The sequence below is a fragment of the Papaver somniferum genome, chromosome 1, assembly GCF_003573695.1.
Source record: "Papaver somniferum cultivar HN1 chromosome 1, ASM357369v1, whole genome shotgun sequence".
Classification (NCBI taxonomy): domain Eukaryota; kingdom Viridiplantae; phylum Streptophyta; class Magnoliopsida; order Ranunculales; family Papaveraceae; genus Papaver; species Papaver somniferum.
In genome coordinates, this window is record NC_039358.1 from 13611802 (window position 1) to 13639496 (window position 27695).

Sequence of the window (27695 nt, forward strand, 5' to 3'; positions counted from 1 at the left end):
GCCTGAAAGCGTCCAATAAGATTTAGGTTTTATTGTTTATATTCCGGATTTTCCCTGATCTTTTTTTATTCTTTTGTATATATTAATTAAATTAGGGAGAAAAAAACGTACAAAAAGAAAAAAATTCTCTGCAATTTGGTGAGAGGGTGACGTTTATTTTTAACGTATTGGGGAGTTTTCGTCGCCGCGCGACATGGGGCCTCGTATAAATTAAGATTTTAAAGGTGTTAGATGAAGACGGAGGCTGCCCCGAGTATAGATTTTGTCTGCTCTAGTAATTTCATATTAAAATCAACAGCCGACTAGGAAATGTCTCACCTAATAATCGAAATCGAAAACGCTGAATGCGAGACAGTTGCAAAGGGAAAAAAGAAACACCTGTAAGACTGAAATGTAGGGAAGAGATGGGTAGTATGGCGTCCATCCGAGCTTGACACTAAAATCACCCCCTACTAAGGGCAACTCCTATGGTATGGAGCTAAAAACATCCATAAGTCGAAGAGTATCCACATATATATGGATCCTCACTATTTAGTGGAGACAAAACCCCCCGTGGAAACAAAAATAAGAAATTAGTCCATCCGGCCACTCTTTGTCCGGATTCAAAAAAAAAAGAAAAAAAAACTCATCCTTCTAAATTTTGATGATCCCAAAATCTGAGCAACGCTTACAAATGGCACATAACCTGTTGCTATGCTTTAGGAACACTTATATTTGTTGCTATTTACGTCATTCAAAAAGGTAAGACTCCCAACCGGTCATTAAGTGGCCGGATGGGTAAAATGAATTTTGTTGCATCCGGTCATTAAGTGACCTGATGGGAGAAAGAAAAGGTAAAAAAAATATACATCCGAACACTCAATGTTCGGATGTTGTATCCGGTCATTCAATGACCGGATGGACCCTCTACATCAACCCCTCAAATCAGTGGAGTTCCTAATGGACTTGATGGTTTTATGGACTCTTAAAAACACCATAGTAGCGCTTTTTGGTCCATATCTTGTGAATTATCCAAGACTTATGAATGGTTTTACTTCCCATAGGTGTTGCCCTAATCCACGGCGAGACAGGGGGCCACCTCCTTTCCCACATCTGCGGAGCCTTTTTGTCCCGCGTCTGGTTGGGTCATCCTGGCTGCCACTAGTACGAACTATGGCTGTTGTCACACGCTCAATTTTAGGCCGGTCATAGCCGTTTACTAATCAGCCAGCGGTTAGATGTCTGCCGTCACTGATGTTTTTATTTACGCCAGTGACGTCTGCCGTCAGTAATTAACCAGCTCTTGCCAAATTCAAATAGTTTTGTTTGAAGGCAGTATAAGTCTCGGAAATAGTATAGTGCGCGCAAGCAGTTAGTGCTGAGTCTGATTTCATGGTTAAATTGGGAATCAATTCCTTGAGAGTCCACTACAGAAGAGAGCATCTATCTCGAACTAATACTACCTCCTCCTATTCCTCATTCAAAACATTCACTATCTCTGCATTTCTCTCTAATACAGTGAAATCAGACCAAGCAAAACCCACCACTACAATAACCAATTTTTCACAGATTTTACAAGAATGCTCAAACAAGAACTTACTAATACTTGTAGGGAAGCAAGCTCATTCCCAGATGATAACATCTGGGTTTGTTCCAACAACTTTTGTTACAAATTGTTTGATTCACATGTACATCAAATGCTCGATTTTAGATTACGCATCTAAAGTATTCGATGAAATGCCTAATCCAGATGTAGTGTCGTCGAATGCGATGATATCTGGTTACGCCAGGTATGGTTCCATGGATCTTGCACATTCTGTTTTTGATTCAATGCTGGTAAGAGATGTCATCTCATGGAACTCTTTGATTTCGGGGTATTTGCAGAATGGTTATTACTCCAAACCTATTGTTTTGTTCTTGCAAATGGGACAAATGGGTATAAGACCTGACCATACAACTTTTTCTGTTATTCTCAAATCGTGTTCTTTCTCGGAGAATCTTGATTTAGGAATTCAGATGCATTGTCTTATAGTCCAGATGGGTTTCGACTGTGACGTGGTAACTGGGAGTGCTCTTTTAGATATGTATGCAAAATGTAAAAGATTGACGGATGCCAATTGTGTTTTTCGTGAAATGCCACTACGGAATTGGGTTTCTTGGAGCGCAATGGTTGCTGGCTGTGTTCATAATGATCAGCTCTTGGACAGTTTAGAGCTATTCAAGGAGATGCAAAGAGAAGGAATAGGAGTCAGTCAATCTACTTATGCAAGTATTTTGAGGTCTTGTGCAGGTTTATCTTCATTATCATTAGGATCTCAGATGCATGCCCATACTTTAAAGAACAATTTTGGAACTGATGCTATAGTAGGAACAGCAACTCTAGACATGTATGCAAAGTGTAATAATCTGAGAGATGCTTTAAGGGTTTTTAATTCTTTGCCGGACCATAATTTGCAGTCATGGAATGCTATTATTGTTGGCCATGCTAGAAATGATCAGGGTTTTACTGCTTTACAATTATTCAGGCGTATGCAGATAACTGGGTTTGGTATGGACGATATTAGTTTTTCAGATGCATGGGTTAGCAGTTAAAAGTGGTTTTGACTCAAATGTCTGTGTAGAAAATGCAATGTTGGACATGTATGGAAAATGCAAATCTCTGGCTGAAGCTCGTAGAGTGTTTGATATGCTGGAAAGAAGAGATCTTGTATCTTGGAATGCGATTATAGCAGCTTATGAACAGAATGGAAATGAAGAGGAAACACTTTTGCTCTTCTTTAGAATGATTAGGTCAGGCATGGAACCTGACCAATTCACTTATGGCAGTGTATTAAAGGCCTGTGCAGCTTGGGAAGCTCCGAACCGTGGAATGGAGATTCATGATAGAGTCATTAAATCAGGACTCGGTTCAGATATGTTTGTTGGAAGTTCTCTCATAGATATGTACTGTAAATGTGGTATGATTGAAGAAGCAAAGAAGCTCCATGAAAGAATGGGGAAACAGACAGTCGTGTCATGGAACACAATGATATCTGGATTTTCATTACAGAAACAAAATGAGAATGCTCAAAAATTATTTTCCCAGATGTTGGATATTGAATTAACACCTGATAAATTTACTTATGCAACTGTTCTTGATACTTGTGCTAATATGGCTACGATTGGACTCGGTAAACAAATTCATGCTCAAATTATTAAGAATGAGTTGCAAAAGGATGTTTACATTTCAAGCACTCTTATAGATATGTATTCGAAGTGTGGTAACATGGAAGATTCTCTGTTAATGTTTGACAAAATGCATGAAAGAGATTTTGTGTCATGGAACGCTATGATCTGCGCATGTGCTCAACATGGTCATGCAGAAGAGGCTATTAATGTATTTGAAAACATGAAACTTGAAAACATTAAGCCTAGCAGTGCCAGTTTTGTAGCAGTACTTCGGGCTTGTGGCTATATGGGCTGTTTTGAAGAAGGATCGCGTTACTTCCAATCTATGGTAGACGATTATGGTTTAGAACCTCAGTTGGAGCATTATTCATGTATGGTGGATATAATTGGACGGTCAGGACGAGTCAAGGAGGCTTTGAAGATGATCAATGAGATGCCATTTGGGGCGGATGTTGTAGTTTGGAGAACCCTTCTCAGTGTTTGTAAAATTCACGGGGATGTTGAGGTTGCGAAACTTGCAGCAAGTTCGATTATGCAATTAGATCCTCAAGATTCTGCTGCCTATATTCTTTTATCGAATGTTTATGCTGAAGCAGGACTGTGGAGTGAAGTTTCTAAAATGAGAAAGATAATGAGGGAGAGAGGAATGAAAAAAGAACCAGGTTGCAGCTGGATAGAAGTGAAGAGCAAGGTTCATCCATTTCTTGTAGGGGATAAATCTCACCCTGAGTGTGTAGAGATATATAATAGGCTGGATACACTGGTTAAAGAGATGAAATGGGTTGGTTATAATCCTGACAAGTACCTTAGTTTCAACGACGAGGAAGATGAGAAAGAAGAGTAGCAGCACTTCCAAAGGCGAGTTTTTTGGCGCCACACAGTCTACAAGGTATCTAATTCACCAGTTAGTTTTTATTGAAAAAGTGATTCTACTTGTTGACATGGATATACATCTCTTGTGTGATATTTGTTTACATTTTTAGATGCTATGGGTTTTTGTAGTTCCTTGGTCTGTATATAAAAACAACTGTGCCTCTAACCTGTTATTAATAATTGTGCCTCTGTTCGTGTTTCCAGAAAGTTATTTGGTGGCGCATTACTTCGGGAAGATCATTAAAATCATGGATCACCTAAGGTATCAAAGGGAAGTAAAGATAGATTCGGCTAAGCGACATACCAAATTGGCAAAGAGACAGAGGCCTGACTTTGTGCATAAGATAATCGTAGCATTTGGGTAAGGTTTATGCCTTGCCATAATAAATCTTGTGGTAACCACTGACAGTTCACCCGCTACAGTTTACTTTTGTTGAAAATGGTTATGTTTTTATCGCCCAATTTGCCTATCTTGAATATATAGAGTTTTTGTAGATATATTTCTACTTCTGATGATGTCTCTCTTTCTGTGCCTTTTTCTTAAATTCTTATATTGTTTGTTTGCTGTGTTTCCAGTTTTTTCCTGTTACCACCATTTGTCATTTATCTTTAGGTCTTTTCGGTGTAATTCGATCTGTTCTATTTCTCGCTATACCTGTTTCACATGTTAACACTTTTTATAATTTGTTATTGGAATTTGTCGAATTTAATATGGTTATAATTATTTTCACCCTTTGTAACACACTTATTCTTCATTCTTTTCGGATCCCTATGTCTGTAGCTTGTTTTTAGAATTTAAAGGCTTCATTTCTCCATGGCATCATCACTTAGGAGTTTATACAATGTACATAAACTACTATCAACTTTTACCATTGCCGGTATCCATGTTTCATTGTAACTTTTATATTTACACAACGTATATTTTGTAAGTATCATCTTCCATTTGGTTATTTGCAATATTTTTGTCGAAATTTTTTCTTAGCATGTCATGACATGATCCACTTGGAATTGTTCAGGAAGCAGCTTTGGGGAAGTGCATCGTGTTGTGTACGTCAAAGGACAACATTAATCCAAACTCTAAACAAGAACTAGGAACGGATGGTTCTGTGGTTTCCTCACATCTAGATGTTCAATGATGCACCTTTTCAATCTCTGGAATTGAAGGTAGACAATCTATCTTATATAGTTTCTGTATGTTTTTCACTGTATATGTAGTTACCATATTTATCTTGTATCCACCGCAGTCAGTCGAAACTCAGAATGTTTCAAGCTGGGTAGAGATCACGAAAGGAAGGTAATCCTGAAAGAAGTTACTATATGATCTATATAATTTGAATGCTTCTAGATTAGTCGAAACTCAGAAAGTTATTTTTGATCTTTCCGCGGATGCAGAAGTAGAGAACCCCAAACCTGGTGGTTGTGAGAGTGACCATCTTTCAGATTGAAGAGAATAAAGCTGGAACTTGAAGGTATATTATAAATTCTGGCTTATTATGAAGGGGCTGTACTTTAAAAAAATAAAGAAAATGAGAGGTACTGTTTTAGTTCCTTAGAGCGTCCACAATGGTGCGATCAAAACCAAAGATCAAAGATCAAAAACCACGATCAAATTTGAGTTTAGTCAGTAGTGTGACGCAACGATAAACGAGTATATTTAGTCGAGCGAAGATATAATCAAAGTCTGATAGTGGAGGGTTGATATAGTAAACGCCGGTTTGGGGCGTTGATATAGTAAACGCCGGATATGGGGCGTTGATATAGCAAACGTTTTATGTGGGGCGTTTATATAGTTTACGCCTGGAATAGGGGCGTTGATATAATCCACGCCGGATGGGGCGTTTATATAATGCACACCGGGACAGGGGCGTTGATATAATCTCCGCACTCCCATCTATCGTTTTGCAGTTAGTCAAAATTGTTAAAAGTTAAATCGAATCAAGACCAGCAAGTTAGTAATTGGCTAGTCTGTACTTTAACTACTAGTGGAGCTATTGTATACAGTGATACAATTGTATACAGTGAACTACTAGTGGAGCTAGTTTAGTACTTCTAAACTAGACGTGGTATATACTAAAGGCAATTAACTACTAACTAGCTATATTCTTTAGCTTGAGCACATGTATAAAGCATTAACAAAAATGTACTTAAGGTATAATGCATGCCTTAATGGGACGAACATTATACTCACGCCTGTTATCAGGCGGGCATTATACTAACGCCCGATCGGGCGTACATTATAGGTTCGCCTAGCTACGGCGTATATTATACAACCGCCTGATCTTGGGACGAGAATTATACCACCGCTTCAGATGAAGCGTGCATTATATAAACGCCTGTTAACGGACGAAGATTATAACTTCGCTTGACCAAATTTGGTTTTGGTCGTTGCTCCAGACCAAATATAGTCTCAAATTTGGGTTTAGTCTGGTATATGATCTTTAGTCTGTTCGACTGTGTCACGTATCTGGACCATATATTTGGGTTTAGTCGCCCATTGCAGACGCTATAACCAAAATTTGGTCGAAAATCCAGACGCTACGGAGAGGAATATCGATCAAATACTAGACTATAATCAAAAACCAGACTATATTTGGTCGATAGTTTAGTTTTGGTAGGGCGTAACTTAAGACTACGCCCGACATCAGGCGCAAATATTAGTTGCGCCCATTTTTTATTTTTTTTTATAATTTGTTTTGAGTGGGGCGGACTCAAAAACCTCCGTCCCATACAAAAAAAAATCCCTCTTGAGTGGGGCGGATATTATACCTCCGTCCCATAATTTTTTATTATAATTTTTTTTTTATTTGAGCTCGTTTCATCGGGCGGATTTTATACCTCTGCTCCACCAAATTTAGTCTTCTACCATTGACAACGGACTAAACCCAAATTTAGTCGTTTTTTTTACTCTTTGATCTTTGGGTTTGATCGCACCATTGCAATTGCTCTAAGCTGTTGAGAGTGGTCACGAGTTCGATCCTTGACCCTATCCAGATCTAGAACATTCATGTAATTTGTAATGTAGAAAAAGAAAAGAAATGAAAACCCTTTTTTTTTATAAGAAAAGAAAAGAAATGAAAATCCAGTGCCATCCTCTTTGGTCTAAAATTTAATTTCATTTTTGCGAATGCCACAACATCAACATGTATTAATTTGTAAACTTATTGGCTCTTATGATATTTTGATATCACCCGTTTACGACCTCACAAGGGTCCCTGGCAAACTCTGAACTTCAGTAGGGTGGTGGCAGTAGGACTGTAGGATGGTTTAAAACTGATTTTTCCACCGTAGGTGTAAAGACAAAAAACTGATATTATAGGTGAAAAATTAGTTTACCTCAGTCAAAATACCCTTAAAAAAATGTATTGGAAGAAATAACAGTTCGTCAAGATACCTTTTAACGGTAGACCAGACCAGACGTATAGAGATGAAAGGAATCGATAGTTCATCTGAAGTGCTCATTAAGAGCAAATTAGTGCTTCATATATACAGGATTCCACAGATTAGTAGTAACAAGCGAACAGATTAGGGAATCCACTAAAATACACATGATATCGATTTCACAGAGGAATAAAAAGATGCAGGGGGTGGATAAGAACATCAACCAGCATATTTAAACCTCTGTTCTCCTCCCCTTCATTTTCATAAAACACCGAAACTGAATTTACACACTGCTAGGCCTAGTTCTAGCTCAAGGTTCAGCTTACTATCCTCCGATGTTAACAGTCATAATTGTACATCTCCAACAAAACAAAGGATCCATAAATCGTGAATTCAAGTGGCAGGGCGTAAATCTTTCCTCCTCGTCTACATCTAACCTTTTGCTTTTTAAACCCCATTCACCTAATGTCATAAAATCATTGCCATGGAATTAGTGTAGGGAATATCAGTTTGGACGAACATACATAGTAGACATACGACAAATTTGTTAATTTGTAAAGAACATCTCATACCAATGGGAGCAGTGTAAGCTAATTGACCAACACTACTAACGTAGACTAGGTAGATGTGTTTAGCAATAGAAAACCACAGTTGCAAGTTGCAACATACCAGATATAACATGAGAACGAAAGACAAACCGCGGGCAGTCATACCTCTTCACACAGGATCAGTGAACTCAGTATTTTAGTTTCTTTCTACTGTTTGACCTATCTTCAAAACTGGTTACTTGCCCACCTTGTATGAGTCCAGCTGTTTCTTCACAACCCTCGCATATCCATATGACTTCACTATCACCATTCTTAGGTGTTTTACCTTAACAAGAACAGGAAGAAAAAAAAACCAACAAATGTCAACACAATATTACCAGGAAAGCCTTTTAAGTTGTATAGTTATTTTGTAAAATATAGCATGTGGCATAATGAAACAAACGGGACTACAGCCCAACATACCTATGTTCGCAAGATGTTTGACACAAAACGCAGTAAATTAAGAGCTCAGCAAAGCCCGAGTCACCGCATTCCTGACAAATGGTATTTACCTGCTGTTGCCAATCGAAATGGTTAATGTTGCATGCATATTCCCAATCTATAGTTATCTGATGGTACAAAGTTAAACCAAAAATGATAATACGAGTATTATAAAATTAAGATGAATACTATACGAGCTCTTCACCAGGCATGTCAGTTCTAAACTACTTGGCAACAATATGGACACAAGGAACCCATATCAGTATGCACTGAATAAGAATACCAATTTTATTAATTGGACATTTGAACACTAAATCAGATAAATCTGATATGTCTGACTTCTCTTTCCCACTAGTAGTCTAATTTCATCTTCCACTGAAGCAGAACTGGTGGACACACAAAAATTATATCAAAAACAATATCGATCATCTTCGTGTCAACCTTCGAGATAACAAGGTTGACAGTGGATGTGATCTAGAAGTTAGTTTGAGAAGGCAGCCTTCAACTTGGCTTATCCGCATTTTGACAACTCAGTTCATTGTAACACATCTTCTGATCTCATTGTTTGCTATGTTGCTCTGTGAAGAGGTGCTTCTTGCAGTCAAAGTTTTCTTATTTTGAAAGATCACAGTACCACCTAGATAACTCACAAGGAAAGAGGGAATATAAGGTCCAAAACAGAGGAAAGCTAGCACATGTTGCAAGGGAACAGAGGTACAAATGGAAGACGCTCCATAGAAAGAAAAATAATCAAATTTGTTCCAGAGAAGCTAGTTTTCATTGGTGAACTAGTTCTTTGAGTCCACTTTAGGTGCTCTACGATCTATCCTTCTTTTACATAGTTACACACCATTCTAGCTAGTTCTATTTCTCAGGTAATCAACGTGCAACAGTGCGAACTAGAGCTTATACGAGGAACATCATCAACTCTTTTCAATCGGATCACAATAGCAACAAAGTATCAATGGTGAGTTTAACCTAAGTACCGAAAATATGGTAATAATCAGATCATCGATCTAAGACACAGACACTATATATATTCTTATCGAGTCTAAGCAACAAAACCTTTACCATTTATCAAAACCTGCAAGATAAACCAAATCTGTTCAATAACAATAAACATGCAAATTGTAGTCCCCTTGTCATGAATGACTAGGGAAGTATAACAACTAAGATCATGTGTACAGCTTCATTAAAATCCAATTCAAAAGTAATATCAAAGACTGCAATACACGAACACATCAGAATCAAGCCACTGTAGTATAACAACTTGATGTAAAGAATAAAAAGAAAGCAACACAAATGTTTGTTTTGCGAGGTATCAAATAAATTATATACTAGAATTTCATAAATGAACACAATGATCAACAGAAAGAAAGAATGCCAGAAGACCTCAAGGGTGATACCAAATCCTTGACTCATGAGATATTACCTGATTAGGTTCGGCACGCTGAACATCCTGCATCATAGCCTGGTAATGATCCTGACGTCGAGCAAGGCTGTCATGTTTGCGAGCATTACCACCAATCATCTTTTGATTTTGCAGCTCACACTGGTCCTGCTGGGCAGCAAGATGGTCAATTCTCTTTCGTTGTTGCTTAAACTCCTCAAGTGGCAGCTCACGGCGGTCTTGTTTGGAAGCAATACAATCACTCATCTTTTGTAGCTGGGAAAACTCCTTAAATTGCTTCTCAAGGCGGTGATGTTGGCAAGCAATCCAATCAATCATCTGATTCTGTTGCTGCTCACAGCAATCCTGCTCGGTAGCAAGACGACCAATTCTCTGTCGTTGCTCCTTAAAGTCCTTAAGTCGCAGCTCAAGGCTGTCCTGTTGGGTAGCAATACTACCACTCATCTTTCGTAAACGCGCTAACTCCTCACATTGCTGATCAAAGAGGTCATCATGGCGAGCAATACGATCAGTTATTTTTTGCTGTTGCTGGTCAAAGTGGCCATCTTGGCAAGCAATTCGATTAATCATCTCTTGCTGTTGCTTCTCACAGCGTTCCTGCCGGGTATCAAGACGGTCAATTCTCTTTCGTTGTTGGTTGAACTCCTCAAGTCGCAGCTCAAGGCTGTCTTGTTGGGCAGCAATACTATGACTCATCTTTTGTATCTGTGCAAATTCCTGGCGTTGCTGCTCAAAGCGGTCGTCTTGGCGAGCAATACGATCAATCACCTCTTGCTGTTGCTGCTCACAGCGGTCCTGCTGGGTAGCAAAACGGTGAATTCTCTTTTATTGCTGGTTGAACTCCTCAAGTCGCACCTCAACGCTGTCTTGTCGGGTAGCAATACTGTCACTCATCTTTTGTAGCTGTGCAAATTCCTCATGTTGCTGCTCAAAGCGGTCATCTTGGCGAGCAATACGGCCACCCATCTCTTGCTGTAGCTGCTCACAGCGGCCCTGCTGGGTTGTAAGACGGTGAATTCTCTTTTGTTGCTGGTTGAACTCATCAAATCGCAGCTCAAAGCTGTCTTGTCGGGTAGCAATACTATCACTCATTTTTTGTAGTTGCGCAAACTCCTGACATTGTTGCTCAAAGCGGTCATCTTGGCGAGCAATACGATGAATTATCTCTTGCTGTTGCAGCTCAAAGAGGTCCTGCTGGGTAGTAATACGATCAATTAGCTTCCGTTGTTGACCGAATTCCTCATCATGTTGCTGCTGAAGGTGGTGTTGTTGGTGAGCAATATGTTCAATCATCTTTTTCTGTTGCATGAACTCTTCATGTTGCTGCTCAACAAGAGAAAGAATAACCTCCATGGTATCCTTGGGTGACTTGATGGATTCAGATGAACAAACAAATTCTCTAGGAGGATCATTAAGAGGTGTCAGCGGGAGCTCACTAGCATTATCATCAACCGTACTAGGAGGAGGAAGAGGAAGAGAAATATCATCAGTATCCTTGAGCGACTGGATGGATTCAGATAAACAAACAAATTCGCTAGGAGGATCTTTAGGAAGTGCCAATTGGAGCTCACTAGCATCATCATCCGTAATGAGGGGAGGAGAAATGTCATCAGACTGCGGTTTAGACAAACCTAGGCAATTACTGTCGCAAGGATCATAGGGAAGATGATTTCGATACAAAAGATTCACATCAAAAGTACTAGGGACACTGGTACATGGAGTATCAGCTGGAAATGGGTGACCCAAATAAGACAACAATCGACCAACTATGATTCCTTAAGGAACAGCTTTGGTTCTAACAGATTTTAGAGCAGCTCGCGCCATTGTAAGCCAAATTAAAAAAGCAGTATCAACCTAATATCCATTGACAAGTAAAAAGGACAAATAAACTGACTTCAGGTTTGTGACATAGTGATGATCAACTGCAGGAAGAATGTTGGATTGGAATATTTTAACCAAGACAGCGATGATAGGCTTCAGATGGGTGACTCTTATCTCATTCTTAGGATGACGGCCATTACAGTTCACATGCTCAGGGAGATAAACAGCATTCCTGAATTCATCTTTTGAGACAACCAACTCATCTTCATTAGTAGGTGGGTAAGATTCAGGATTTGATGGTCTATCTAAACCTAGAAGACTAGCAATTAAATTAGGAGTGATCTTGTATATTTTCCCCTCAATGTAAAAAATGAAAAACCCAAGATGATCAGAACAGAGAACAGTAAAAATCACAGAAAATTTTAGATGAAGAAGTACCTGGATTAAGATCATTAGTGTGAGAAGAGAAGCAAAGAAACTAGGGTTTGTGGAGAAGAAAGTGGAAGCCCTAATCATGAAATTGAAATGAAGAAAAGAAAAGAAATGGGTTTCTAACCAAGGACTGACACACACTACTGCAGTGCCAGTACTCCATGAGAGATTTTCCTGCTTAGGAAAGCTGATTGGGGGAAGAATACTGAACTTAACGACCAACAATACAAAGACGACTCTTGATATGCTTAGCGGGAGAAGTTGTATTCTGTTCTTGGAATTTGAACCTAATTTATCTCTGAAGTTCACCTTCCTTGGTACTCTAATAAGGGCACTGCTAGCGAGGAACAGGAGAGAAGAGCAGAGCAGTAGCATTATTGAACTGGAGTGGAGTGAGTGATGTACATAAAGGCACTGCTTTGATGACTGAAACACGGAACTGTGAGAAGTGAGGTGAGGTCTAGTTAGTCTAGTGATGCATACGAGAGAGAGAGAGGGGGAGGGGAGGGTGTCTAGTTTAGTCTAGTGAGAGGATAGAGGTTGAGGGTGAATTCTGAGAACTAAGTGACGGATGAGAATTCGCTTTCTTTCGGTGCGTTCCCATGCGTTGGAGTATTCCCCCGTGCCGAACCATTATGGGAAAGGACGATTTTTTTTGGCTGAATCGTTAAGCACAACTATTTCGCTACTATTTCAACTGCGAGTAAATGTTAGGTGAGAAAACTAGTGTTAACAAATGAAATCTAAAAGGGTTCATATTTCAATAAAGGGTTTTACATAGATTTTTAGTGTCTAAACAATTGGTTATGGGGTATCTTGATGCAATAACGAATGTCTAAATTATCCTTCATCTAAAATAAAAACCTAAAAACTAAAATCAAAAACCCAATTCTAATTTAAAATTTTGCTCCTCTTCTTCTTCTAAACTTCATATCCTTCATTAAATCGTAAAGCCTTTTTTTTAATTGAAATTGAAATAATTTCATCATCTTTGTGAAACCTTAATTACGGTTGTCTAAGCAATTGTTCTTCTCCTCTTCTTCTCTCAACCGAACTATATATACACGAAAGACCCATTTCTTTTCTCTTTTTAGGGTTGCAGATTCACTCGGTTACTTGATTTTCCAAGCATAAACTTGTTTTCTGGAGCTTTTACGGTTAGGAAACTAATAACTCTTAGCCGTAATTCAAAAAAAGAAAAAAAATTGCATTTGTATGTACGGTTAGGTTTATTACCGTAAATGAAATTACGGCTAGGTTTGACTCTCTTTAAACCTAACCGTAGAATATCTTGAGTTAAAATATTTTTAAAAGTTTTTAATATACAATTATGGTTGTGTTTTCTTTTAAATAAGGGAAAAATATGGTTTAGTCCAAAAATCACTCCAAAAATACGGTCTAGTCCAGCTCGAGTTAACTAGATACAAATTAGTCCAAATATATTAAAAAGATACTAATGACCCTTATTATTTACAATTTGGTCCAAATATTTGTATTTTAGTCTGAAATGACTCATGATGATGTCAGCAATTTTAGATAGTATATAATTAATTAAAAAACAATTTATCTTTCGAGCCGCTCTTCCAAAATTCACAAACTTTATATATTCGGAAAGCTCTTTTCGAAATCTACGAAAAGAGTACGCCTATGGCTATATAATTTTTACTTTTATTTTTTTTGTAATTCACACTCGTGTACAACTACGTACACATCGACAAAAATACAGAAAATCCAACATTCATGATAGCAGACTGCCACTCTAGTCTACACAGACTGAGAAAAATATCAAACACGCCAAGCTCTCGTTGATTAGTGACAGGATTTGCATATGATGGTCTAGCTGTTAACCTGCATCCGGGAAAAAAAATAAAACATAAGAAATCACATCTTTAAAAAAATGATAACCTTTCACCAACAACCACATAAGAAACAAAGCAAAGAAAAAGATGAAAATAAAAATTTAAGCAGTTATTAAATTAAAGAGACACAATCCATTTAGGCCTAACTACCCAAACTTAATATCATCAAATATGAACCAAAGTTTCCCTTCCTGACATATCAGTCGCATGCTGCAAATCAAGTTGAAACATACTAGAGTTCAATACAACTCCCACAAAAAAAAAACGAGAAGCCTATCATTCACAATCACACACAAACACATGAGAAGCCTACTTTCAAAACATGCATAAAGACGATCATTCAAAACATGCATAAAACCGATCATTCACAACTTTCAAAACATGCATAACGCCGATCATTCACAATCACACACAAACCTATTTTTCATGGGAATTACATAGGTGCACCAATATGTGCATCGCTGTGAAACACCAGAAGCCTACTTTTTCATGGAAAATATAAAGGTGCACCAATGTGTACACCCCTGCCAACACTACACCATTTTTAGGGATTAGCAACGGCTAGGGGTCGTTGCTGATTGGGATCGCAACAGAAGATCGCTGTTGCAAAACAGGGTGTTGCATTTTTTCGCAACGGCATAAGCTCCGTTGCGACTCTCGGTCGGCAACATGGATTCACAACCACAATTTTCGTTGCCACATTGTTTATTAGCAACCGAGATTTGTCGTTGCTAAGCTGTTTCTAATTACAGGAATACCCCTACCCGGAACTAAATGTTATTGGTTCTGGTTATAATTTAGCAACAGATTAAAGACGTTGTTAATATTTTTCAACATAAAAAAAAAGGTCAAGTATTCATTGACCCGGTCAAAATCAATTTCTCCCCATATTTCCATCCCTGAATGTATCTAGTTCCCCATATTCATCATTTCCACATATATACAAACTATGTCATCATTCATTCAACATACAAAACTGTATCATATTATGAAAAATGAATTCTTCAATTGATGTTAACATAAAGTATGATTATTTTATACAAATGTATTCCAAGTATCATAACAAACTAGTTTACACATTAGAAACATACTTGGTTCCTAAGTTCAGTTCATGGAAAGTTACAAAATTCCTATGTTGTTCTAACTTAAATCACTATAAGGAGATACTACATAAAATTACAAATCTTGCAGCTGCTAAGGGACCTAATTGCTGCTGCTTTTTCTCCAACCTTAATTTCTGATCTCATAACATACAACATCATTCGATCAACCTGCGAGCAAAGCATCACAAATTATTCCAATTAGATAACCAATATGCTTATAAAGATTGAGTCAAAAACTAATAAAGAAATAATATTATGTATAAGTACAAGCAAGCAAAATATGTGGAAATGATGAATATGGGGAACTGTACAAGTTTCCATTATCTCTAATCCTCCTTCCAATGACCTAAGTTAAAACAATGATACATCAAAAGCTTGCGCATATAATTGGTGTTCTGTAAACACATTGAATCTGCACCATAATTTGGGGATCATCTTGTAATCCAGCTGAAGTCAGTCAAATCCTAACTTATGCTGGATTCTGTGATATCTGTTTAGGTCTACACTAGCATCTTTTAAACATAATACAGAAAACTATCCCCTAAAACTGTTCTTGTTCTATTTAGTACAAAACATTCACCAAAATCTTGAGTCTTGACTATACTAAAATCGAAACTAAGAACTGGTGAACTACTAAATAATTTAAGATATATAACATACCATCAGTCATCTTGGCCTCGATGTTGGAATTCATTCACACGATAATAACCATAACGAAGCTTCCATGAATGAGTCTGCTCAACCGTAGAGAGTTCACAATCCACTGAAAAAATCCAAGTAATTTTCTATCAAAGTAATTCACAATATGGGAAAAATGTTAAAATATAACACAACCAATTCCCTGGAACTATATTTATCAATTAACAATCGATGCTCATTACAAAATCAATGCACATTTTTAGTAAAGAGCTTATCTTTAAGAGCTTTGAGAGATGGTTCCAGGTCTAACAAAAGTGTGAACTGCACAAATAAAACAAAAAATACCATTTAAGTTAAGACAGTTGTTATGAATACCCACCAGACCCAATGACTTAATGAATAAAATGCAAATGATAATCTAACGAATATCACAACAAAGACTTACCGGAGTAAGGTCACCAACAACATAGTCCGTAGCAACAACACGAACAACATAGTACCTCAAAAGTGATTACATAATAAAGATTAATATCCATAAGTTTGAAATCAATATGATAATCATAAGCAAAGGAAGTGTACTCACCAAGGATTGATATTCCCCCAGGTGGCTACTACCGCTTCAATTGACCTGCATGGCAGTCACATGCGTAACAAAATACAACAGAACCCAAACCACACACATCCATAAAAAAAACTGATTATATTAATACTGACGGTTAACATAGATACATTACGATTCAAACTTTTTAAGCACAACTGCATGAGAGTCTTCCTTATACACAACTGCATAAGAATCTGCCTGAGAGTCTTCCTTATGCACAACTGCATAAGAATTTATATGCTAGCATGCTAAGCACATGTACAAAAGTGTTTCAAAAAAGCAAAAAAAGATAAAGCATAACTGCCTGAGAGTCTTCCTTATGCACAACTGCATAAGGAAGACTCATGTTAGCATGCTAAACACATGTACAAAAGTGTAAACATATATAAGAAAAAAAAAGATAAATCCATGTGTTGTTAATAAAGTGATTAGCGAGCATTATATACGATGGCTGAGATATCTCCTAAAAAGTAAGACGACCGCCGACCAGACTAGTCATTTATGATGCACTTCTTTGGATGAAGCACGTACCCTCCAATTTCAACATCTTGAAAGGTTGAAACAAACTTGTTAACTTTCAGGACTCGTTCATTTGGGAGGAGAATTTTGTCCAACATCACCTTCCCAAGATTAGATGGTACAATACAGCCATGTCACATACGTCCCATAACACTGATAGACACATTTATGTCTCTAATATATCTCAATTGTATGTATTGTTAGTGCTCGATGTTGTATTTATTTTGTTATTTTATGTCTTTGTAGGTATTTATAGATAAATAAGCTCTTGCGGCGAAATTGGCTCGAAAAGTGGTGTTTTACACCCCAAGATAAAGTACTAATGGCACCCCAGAAATGCACCGGAGGCACCCCAGAAATGCACCGGAGGAACCCAGAAAAAGTGTTGGAAAAACCCCAGAAAAATTATTAAAGGCACCCCAATGGACATGTGTTATTCGGACTCCAGCAACGGATAAGGGGCGACCACTGGATAAGGGGTGTCCTTCTTCTCAAATTCAAATTTCATTTTTGGCGGGAAAATAATTCAATTCACTGGCAGAATTTCGATCGAATGTTTGGAGGAGTTTTAGTGAGATTCAATCGCTGAAACTTTGTGGAAAAATGTGATATATCATAACAGAGCTGGTGTGAGAGTTTTGGTCGATCAAATTTGGCTGGAAAATCCGTGAGAAGGAATCATGGAAGCACATGCATGAGAGGAGCAGCTGACGAGTTTGCATGAGTTTTGGAGATTTTGAACGTGTTCTTCTCATGTATGATGACTATAGAAACAATATGGAGCGTGAATAAGGTATATAAGGAAAGAAATACAGCTGCACGCGCGTGGAAGATCAAAAAATGGAAACTTTGGCCGTGGAGAATAATATTGATAAATGAAGATTATTTGAGAGATAAGGCGTGATTAAATGAGGATTAGGAGTATAAATAGATTGCTCCAGGTACAAGGAAGGTGTTTCGAGAGTTTAGGGTCGAGAGGATAGCTCAGGAGCAAGAAATCAAGAGTTGATGAAACTCTCTTTCTGCTCCTGCTGCTGATGAAGAACACAAAGAACACGAAGAACAAACTAGCAAGAACTGTCGCTTATGGACAGTCGTAGTTACAACGGCTGTGGGTCTTAGAAGGCGACAAAAGCACCTCAGTTTTATCGTTCTTGTGACTCTTTTTGTGGGTCGAGAAAACATTTTTACACCATTTTCTTTTTTTCTCTCCATTGTAAACACCATTTGAGCATAATTAAATTATTTTAAGAGCATGTTTACCATGACGAGTTAATTCCCTCGTAACCAAGGCAATGGAGGAAGCTATTTACGCAACATAAATGGGTAACTATTTTATTTTATTATATAATTCACCTAATCACTGCTTTTGCAGAGTTTTAAATTGTTTGAATAATTGTCTTAATTATTTTCCATTCAGTTTGATAGGTTATGCTTGGCTTAATCTCTTGATAATTAGTGCTTAAGGTTTACAAATAATGTTTGAGAATTTATATGATTGATAGTGAATCAAAGATAAAAGAGGACTTAAGAATTGAATAGAGTTTTGAAATATTTGTTAATCAATTTTGCGTAATAGTGGAATCTAGTGTCTTGGTTACCTCTCGCACCCATTGTTAATATTTTTGTATATATATTTTTAAATCTAAAAGTCCATTACCTTCGCAAGTCTGAGTGAACGACAACCCTTTTACTACTACAAAAAATATTAATCAATTTGGCGCCGCCGACGCGGACCTGTGCTTAGGTAGAATTTTTTTTAGTTTTATTATTATTTTTTTATTATTTTTTCCTTTTTACGTTTCTTTTTGTCTTTGATTTACAGGTTCGAAGTGGAACACTAAGGACTTGGAGAGAGAAAAAAAGCTTAAAGCGAAAAGAGAAGAAAATAAGACAAATAAATTTTTAGGATTTAATTTATTTTTTAATTTTTTTTAGATATTTTTATTTTTTTAGAATCGTATTAGGAAATACTGTAATTTTTTTTCTTTTTGCATTTTAATTTGGACATTCAGACATTTTTTTTAAACCCTACGGAAGGGTCATAATAATTAAAAAAGAAAATATTAAACAGTGTGCAGGGAAGGACGGCGATTACAATATCGCCTCGACCCCTCGGGTAGGCACATGACATAGGAGTCGTGGCCCTAATCGACTACAGCGGTTCATCCCCCGTCTGGTACGGGAGGTAAGTCCAATCGAAACACCCGCGAATCTCCTGCAAGCGGGTTATTGTCTTCCTTAAGGTGATAATTGATTAAGGACTGAACCGGACTGTTTTTAAATTCCTAGTAAAGGGCAAGGCCTGGCCAATAAAAGATAAGGGTTCGGATTTCATCACCGCTCCCTTCTTGCCCGCTTTAGGAAAACGAAACCTAACGCGAACCCAAGCTTTAAAATTTGGAATAGAACAAGACCAATAGGGTAACGAGGTTAATAGGAAACTCGTTCGAAAAATATTGGTTGCTCTTTAAGCATTCTTCTAAGTTCATGAAGGTTTCTGTAAGTTGAAACGTGCCGCCTTGTAATGCCGGTGAGACCTTGGGTATCAAAGCTCCATTGAGCTTCCCTCGTCTTTGTTTCACTTACATTAGCTCGGATTGATTCCAGAGGGGTGTGCTCAAATTGTAACGAATTCCATTTTGAGAGATAGATCTGGTCTAGAAACAATCTAAGTGGAGCCATCATGCTTTTTGTTTGCTAGAAATCTTTAGGTTTGGTTTGGTCGAGTCAACCTTGTTTGTGGTTGCGTAGAATTCCTATGTAGTTTATATTTCATCGGTGATGAATCCTTTTCAGGAGACGCCACCTGAGATGACGTTACGAGAATGTATGAGTAGAAATTCTCGTTATCAAGAGACGTCTTCGAAAATGACTCTTGGTGAATATATGCAAGGGAAACGACATTGGGATGTTCCAACGGTTAGCGATGAATCACCTCTAACGATCTACGAGAGGTATTATAAAAATAGACCGCCTAGTTTGGAACAAAGATTGAGAATTATTGAATATCAAAAATTATATTATAATGATGAAGATAGTGCTGATGAAGAATCAGAAATGTGTGGGAATAGTGATCATGAATTTGTTACCCCATTTGAGCCTTATAATGATTATATTATTTCTGGTTCAGATCTTAATAATTTTAACAATTATTCACGTATTCAAAAGGACGAGGATTTGACTAGAGATACCCCCGTTTTAGACGATGTAGTATGTCCTGTTTACGAAGACAAAAAAGGTATAGAGGAACCAGTTTATCCTGAGAATACTGTTTTAGAGTCGTACGATTTAGAAACAATAATCTTAGATGAACTCGTAGAGGTGAGTGAGGATGCACCGCAAGATTACAACTTAGAAGAATCAATTGCCTAATTTCAATAATCTGATGACCTAGAAATTAGGGAAGTTGTGACTAGTCTATCTAGAGACACTGAAAACTCTAAGTTTGGGGGTGAGTATCATTCTCCATGTGCTTTAACTCTTAGTAAGGTCCTTCACTTGGGACTTGACATCAATGCCTCAACCATCTTACAAGATTATCTTCATACTCGTTTTCCAGAACCTAATGATGTCCAACAAGAGTCTCAACTGTTAGAAACCCATCCTCTAGTTGATGTGGTTAACCCAGGCAATAATACCAAGATTGATTTTTTTTTCCCACCAAATAGTTTTCTTCCAAATGTGGGAAAAATATAGATTTCAAATGTATCGAATATTAAGTTGTGAGACTAAACCTAAATGCCTTAGGAAATTAGAATCGACACATTTGCTTAAGAATGACCACTACTCTCACCGTGGTCAATTATGTAAGTCAAACCTGATTTACTTAGAGGATCCTCAGTTATTTAGGTTATTATTTTGTGATTATAAGTTCTTATTTGAGTTTTTCCAGACTCTAGGACCTAATAATTTGGATCCAACCTATGAGGAAATGCATCCGAGGAAAACATTTTATTTAGAACCTTTCATAGAACCTGAACCACAATTAGACATAAATATATTAATCATGAAACTAGATAAGGGCATGATATTCTTGTTCACTTTCTTGGGTTATTGTAGTTTCCTTTGGTCAGCTCTATTTGGTTTTGAAAACTCACAGTTATTTCGACTGTGACTTTATGATTCTATGAGGTGACTAATTCCTTCCGATGTCTGGCTGAAGACTTTAAACTTAGCACTTCTTGGGAGGTAAACCCAATCTCATGCAACACAGTAATATCTTTCCTCAACTCTTTTGCTTCAAGCGGTAACAGTTTCTCCTTGTTCATGCTTTTGATTTTATCTTTAGAACATTGAGGACAATGTTAGATTTAAGTTTGGGGGTATGGGGGAAACTTTTTAGTTGCAATAAATAAACTCCAGAGCCTAGAAATTTATGCCTATTAAGGTTTGCACTAACCAATCTAAGTGGATGGGAACATCTTGGTTATAAGAGTTGAGGAACCAATCTGATTAGATGGAAACATCTAAAGAGTATATTCATAAAAGCACAGAGCTCAGGTGTTAGAATTAAAAAAACATGGTAGTTTCGCCATATCTCGTGATGGAGACATCTAAAGAATCCTGATCACTTCTTTTTTTCTTTTCTTTTGTTGTTACCAGTGCTAGGGTGAAATAAAGTGATTGGGATATAAAAAAAATTAAAATAAATTGAGACCAGACCATCAGACCAACCGGAATAAATTCAATAAAGTCAACCACTGGAACCCTTGTATATGCCAGTTGTGTTGACCTAGAGTTAGGATTATCGACTACTGAAAGTAAACTTGTTTACTGAAAGCATAGGGAGAGTAGAAGAAGAGATGTTTCTCTGTTGTATAAAATGAGCTCAAGACTCCTCCCTTATATAGTGTTCAAGACGTTACGAACGAGAGGGAAAAGGCATGCAACAAAACCATGCGTACTGGTAATGTTTTTGTTAAAAACAATGCAAGACAGGGGCAGTCATTAAACAAAGTGAAAATGCTTTTCTCTTTAGCTTTTATTAGTCAAAAAACACTTTTACTTTAAGAAGAAAACACTTTTCTTTTTTCAGTTAGAAACAACTTTAACTTTAAGCAGAAAAACAATTTTGCTTTTGCAGAAAAACAGCTTCAGCTTTTGTCAGGTTCAGAAAACATCTTTTTGAATAAAACAACTTTTACTCAGTCAAAGCATGAGAGACACACAGAGAAGCTTCCACGTACATAAAAGGAGTTCAGCAAAAATATAGGTCTGTGAACCCACACCCACACCCGAACCTGACCTGCCCGCCCGATCGGACGGACGACGACGTGCGTGCTTCGGTGCGAAGCACCGTACATACGGGAAAGGCAACCTTGCCCTAGTCTAGGTCTTCTCCCTCACAAAAAAGTGTGTTGACCCAAAGGGCCATGCCCTTTTTTCCAATTCTATGGTATTTAAGTCTAAAACTCTTTAGATTTTAGTCTATGTGGGACTATTGTTTTATCTATTTAAATGAAAAAACAACTAGTGGGCAATAGGTCTAGGGATCAAATCATAGTCCATGCAAATTTGTTTTTTTTTTGGAAAAAATAAAAACCCGTTTTTTCTAACAATCCCCCACATGAATGATAAAACATATCGACGAAATACGAGAAAACAGAATACATCAATATTAGGCTACGGTGTCCCAGAAATTGAACCTTAACTTAGTGAGAGGTTACCGGAACTGCTTGTTTTTACGGTGAACACAATGTCTTGAACCGCCGACAGTGAATGCAATTCAGAAATAACAACCACACTTTGACGTCTCAAATAAAAAGCTGCCAAGTTAATGTCGTTGTTTCCGTTTTGTCCATGGGCTAAATCTCTGACTTAATGAATGTCTCTAGAGAAAAAGCTCAAATTCTCATAGGAAGCGGCCCCACTTCCAACATCCACATAGGTGAGTCCATTAAGAGTGTCACGCCACACCCCGCTTTAAGCAAAGCCATGGAACTCATTAAGATCTTGACAGATCATCCTAACTCATACAGGCAACACTATGATACGGTTACACCATAGGGAGGGACAAAGATATTGCTCTTTCGACATCACCAAAAATTAGTTATCTCATTGAACCTTGATCTTGGAGCTCCATTCACAAGGTTGAGTTTCCTTAATGACGATTTATTCTATGAGCTTGAGTCCCATCCCCTTCGATGTGGATATAACTACCTTTCTAGATAACCCTTTCGTCAAAGGATCTGCAATATTCTCTTTAGACCTCACAAAGTCTATAGAGATGATACCAGTAGAGAGTAGTTGTTTCACTGTCTTGTGTCTTCTTTGAAGATGTATAGACTTTCCGTTGTATACACTATTCTTTGTGCATCCAATAGCAGCTTGACTGTCACAGTGGATTGCGATCGAAGACACGGGCTTGGGCCAGAGTATAATTCCTCCCAGGAAACCTCGTATCCATTCAGCTTTCTCCAAGGCTATAAACTCAGACTCCATGGTGGATCAACCTATACATGTCTGTTTTGAAGACTTCCATGACACAGACGCACCTCCAAGTGTGAAGATGTACCCACTAGTGGATTTGCACTCATCTGAGTCTGATATCCAGTTAGCATCACAATACCCTTCTAGCACAGCAGGATACTTCCCAGAACTTAAGCAATAGTTTGAAGTTCATTTTCATGATTAAATCTCTTAAGCATCCATCAGACGTCTTTCTGATTTTCATCCCTAAGATTACATAGGGAGATTTGTTCAGTTTGCATACTTTATCTTCAAAACCTTCGGTGAGAAGCACCGCGCATACAGGAAAGACAACCTTGCCCTAGTCTAGGTCTTCTCCCTCACACAAAAGTGTGTTGACCTAAAGGACCATGTCCTTTTTGCCAATTCTATGGTATTTAAGTGTAAAACTCTTTAGATTTTAGTCTATGTGGGACTATTGTTTTATCTATTCAAATGAAAAACAACTAGTGACAATAAGTCTAGGGCTCAAATCATAGTCCATGTAAATTTGGTTTTTTGGAAAAATAAAAACCGTTTTTTTCTAACAATAAATACCGAGAATTACTCTGGAAAAATGCGTTGTTGAATTTTCCCAAACACCAGGAGGAAAACAGTAGAAGAAGATTATTATTTTTGGCCCATGGTTGAAGCAAATTCCGAAGTAATCTTAGGATGGAAGTGCTCTTCGGTGGAAAATCAGGTTGCTCTTGAGTGGCGACGTTACATCCTCTCTGTGAGACATCCTCTCTTAAAACGAATCGATACCAAGAATCCCCTTCCATCTTGTGTTGCCGTGAACTCAAATTGAATGTGAACCCAGCCATAGAACAATGAAAGCAACATTATCTCTTGTTTCAATCGACATATGAACTAGTTAAATCGATTACTCCCAAGCAAATCTAGATCAAGAGACTTCATTGCTTAAATCCAATTTGAATCCATGTTCAAAAATCCCCTATCTGTTTCTGTTGGAATCAGAAGAACAAATCTACTTATATCGGTCGAGAGATAGAAAACAAGATGACAACGACGAACACTACCATCTCCACTTCTATGTAATTCGCTGTAGCAAAAGTGAATGAACTCTACAAAAATTCACTTTATGACAAACAATAATAAGAGATGTGGTGTTTCAAAAACAAGAGATGCGGTGGGATAGATGGCCACGTCCTCCACTCATCTTTAGCCCATTCACCTGTTTGTACCGAGTTCCGACATTTTCTTCTTTTCATTTAACATGTGAAACTATTTAATACTTGAGCCGCTGATCAATCAAATAGACGGTGAAAGATGATATCTTAAGGAAGGGCATATTAGTAACTGCGCCCTTCAAAATCTCATTTCGCCAGGTGAGAAGTTGACTTAGTCTGTGAGATTTTACTACTTTGATGGGCCCGGACGGAAAAATAGACTGCATGGGCATTAAATATATAATAAAAAAAACAGGGACATTTTTAAAAAAAATTCTCAAATGAAGTTTCGACTGCTAAGGAGGTGGAGGCACATAAACCTCGATAGATGGCCATATCGGTTCCTAACATGCACCTCTAAAATAGGCTATGTTTGGGTATTCTTATTTCTTACCATTGCCTTAGTAATATTATGCAATGCAGCAATCGTAATGTAGTAATAGTATACCTTTAGAACGTTTAGTTTATTCTACAAAACAGAAACTAAACAAAATTTTATCTTTTAATTGTGGTCTAGTGATCTAGTCGTCTAGCTATTTTTTTTTAGCAGATTTTCAAATTCAAATCAGAAAACGGGCTATATAACCAAAAGTGCATTTTTTCTGGATCAAATGGACCGGTAGACATTCCGACCTGGATCAAATGGACATAAGAATCTTTTAATTGAAACTGTCGGAACTACCCTTTTGTAACTGCCATGTTCTCCGTCTCTCTTCAACAAAACCGCGTTCTCCCTCTGTCTTCAAGTGAAAACCACCGTCCTTCTTCATCTTCTCACAAACCAGAAGAGAAAAAAATTTCTCTATTGTCTGCCCACACCATCTCCTCACCATAAACAGTAGCAGAAAACGATTTCGTCCACCGTCTTCTAACAATCATCACTAAAACAAATCAGTTTCGTCAACATCACTACAAGAAATCAGTTTCATTAACAGTATTTTCTCAACATCAACATCGTATTCTGCAAACACCATCAAAAATACACTACAGAATGAGAAGTTTCTAGAGTTTCAACCGATCGATCAGTTCAGTGTATTTGAAGAATCAGGGTTTCAATCTATCCACATAATGTCTCATAGAACTCGTAAGATTTGAAAACCTAACTCTGATTTGTTCTTACTTTCAGAATTGCATGATTAATCTGTTGAATTGGTTGTTCTTATTTTCATTTCAGTAGGTTAATTTGTTGAATTGGTTGTTTTATTTTCATTTCAATGGATGTGTATTTTATTCAATAAAATTGGTTTGCATCTGGTTATTTGAGTTTTTTCAATTTAACGAATGAAATTAGTTGTGGTGTATGAGTCTGGTTATTTCATTTTTTCCAATGTTATGAATGAAATTGAATGAATTTGGTTTACATGTGATGGAACTGGTTTCATCTGGTTTAAACCTTGGATGAAATTGTTTCAGAAGGTTTTTACCTAGATGAAACTGGTTTCATCCAGCAGTTTTAATATGTAGTGTATTTTATTTTAGTAGTTTAAACTTTGGATGAAATTGTTTCAACAGGTTTTTACCTGGATGGAACTGGTTTCATCCAGTCTTAATATGCTGTGTATATTGTTTTAGTAGTTTAAAAATAAATGAAAACAGTTTCATCCAGGTTTAAAGATATGTCCTGTGACGAATATTAGTAACACTGGATGTAACCAATTACGTCATATGTCGAATAGTAGTATGCAGTGTATTTTACCTAACTGAATAATCGTATGCAATTACGTCCTATGTCGAATAATAGTTACATCCAGGTTTTTACCTAGATGAAACTGGTTTCATCCAGCAGTTTTAGTATGCAGTTACGTCCTATGTCGAATAATAGTTACATCCAGGTTTTTACCTAGATGAAACTGATTGCATCCAACATTTTAAACCTTGGATGAAATTTTTTCAATAGGTTTTTACCTGGATGGAACTGGTTTCATCCAGTTTTAATATGCAGTGTATATTGTTTTAGTAGTTTAAAAATAGATGAAAACAATTTCATCCAGGTTTAAAGATATGTCCTGTGACGAATATTAGTAACACTGGATGTAACCAGTTACGTCCTATGTCCTACCTGTTATTTCCTGTGACCTACATGTTATGTCCTGTGACGAATATTAGTAACACTGGATGTAACCAGTTACGTCCTATGTCGAATAGTAGTAACAATGGATGTAACCAGTTACGTCCTATGTCTAATGGTAGTAACACATGATGTAACCGGTTGCATCTACCCTATTCGAATACTTACATCATATCTTATTGTAATATCCACCCTAATATATACTTGATTTTGCGTTGGTTGCAGTTTTTGTTGCAAAGGAAAGCAAAAGGCTATTCAGAAGTGCTTGAGCAATTCCAAGAAAAGACTGATTATTTCATTTAAGCATGCTATAAAACCGCAAAATGATGGAATACTTTATGGTTCGTTATAAGTCCTACATTCTTAACGACAGTCTATGCTGATTATCTTACTACCACTAGGAAAAGTGTTCATTGTACTGACGGTACTGCCGCTACAAATGAGATTCACAATTTCAGTCTTTGTTGCATTCACTTGCTATAAAATGGCGCTTACCGCTTGCATATATATATTTGTTAGTATATAATTTTGGTTTAGATTTTAGACATACATATGTTACTGCTCTTAGCTTATGATTTTTGGTTCAGAATGATGAAAACTAGGAAATGCGGTGCTAGTTTTTGGGTAACTGAAGAAGAATGGCAAGAAGAGTTGCAGCCGTAATTGAATTTCTGTTGAGTTTATGAGGAAGGGTTTTGATCGGTTGTAGTTGCTCCAACCGGAAAAAATTAAAAGAAACTAAAAGAAGGTTTTTGATGGCTTTCATAGGATTCAATAAGCACAAGAAAATAGTGTTCAGTGTTTTTTTGTGAAGAAGATGGCAATAACCGAGAGGTCCTCATATTTTCTTGTCGTTGGTTCTTATCTTGTTTTATTACTCATTTCCCTATTTGCTTGCTCAGGTACAATAATTTTTTTAATTATTCCAGTTTGAAGCGATTGTATCTGTACATATAGTTCTTCTTGTTTTTCCATTAATCTTTTTATTTCTTGATGTTATTACTTGATCACAACCCCGATTTGGTGTTTCAGAGGTGGCATCCATCTCATCATGTAGCCTTAGTAAAGCTTATGTAGTCATTAACGTAACTACTTCTGATTCGAACCGCAACTTTTCCCAAAGGAAATTGAACGCAAATGTAAGTTGCAGGACATACCAGTGTCTACCATAGA

The 27695-nt window shown here is 37.2% G+C and overlaps 1 protein-coding gene and 1 pseudogene across 2 annotated transcripts; one reads left to right on the forward strand and one right to left on the reverse strand.

Annotated features, from left to right (window-relative positions):
* The first annotated feature begins 1371 nt into the window (after positions 1-1371).
* On the forward strand, positions 1372-5663 carry LOC113350426 (annotated as a pseudogene).
* Positions 5664-7441: 1778 nt separating this feature from the next.
* Positions 7442-12565, reverse strand: LOC113279450 (golgin subfamily A member 6-like protein 22). Of its 2 annotated transcripts, none has more exons than XM_026528149.1 (4): positions 9859-12565; positions 8409-8497; positions 8112-8271; positions 7442-7860 (listed from the first exon to the last, which is right to left on the reverse strand). In XM_026528149.1, the coding sequence occupies exons 1-3, from the start codon at positions 10531-10533 to the stop codon at positions 8268-8270; spliced, it is 768 nt and encodes a 255-aa protein (XP_026383934.1). In that variant the 5' UTR covers positions 10534-12565; the 3' UTR covers positions 7442-7860; positions 8112-8267. The 2 variants fall into 2 exon arrangements, with proteins under 2 accessions (XP_026383934.1, XP_026383931.1); XM_026528146.1 differs by having other exon boundaries at positions 8409-8500.
* Positions 12566-27695: the final 15130 nt, after the last annotated feature.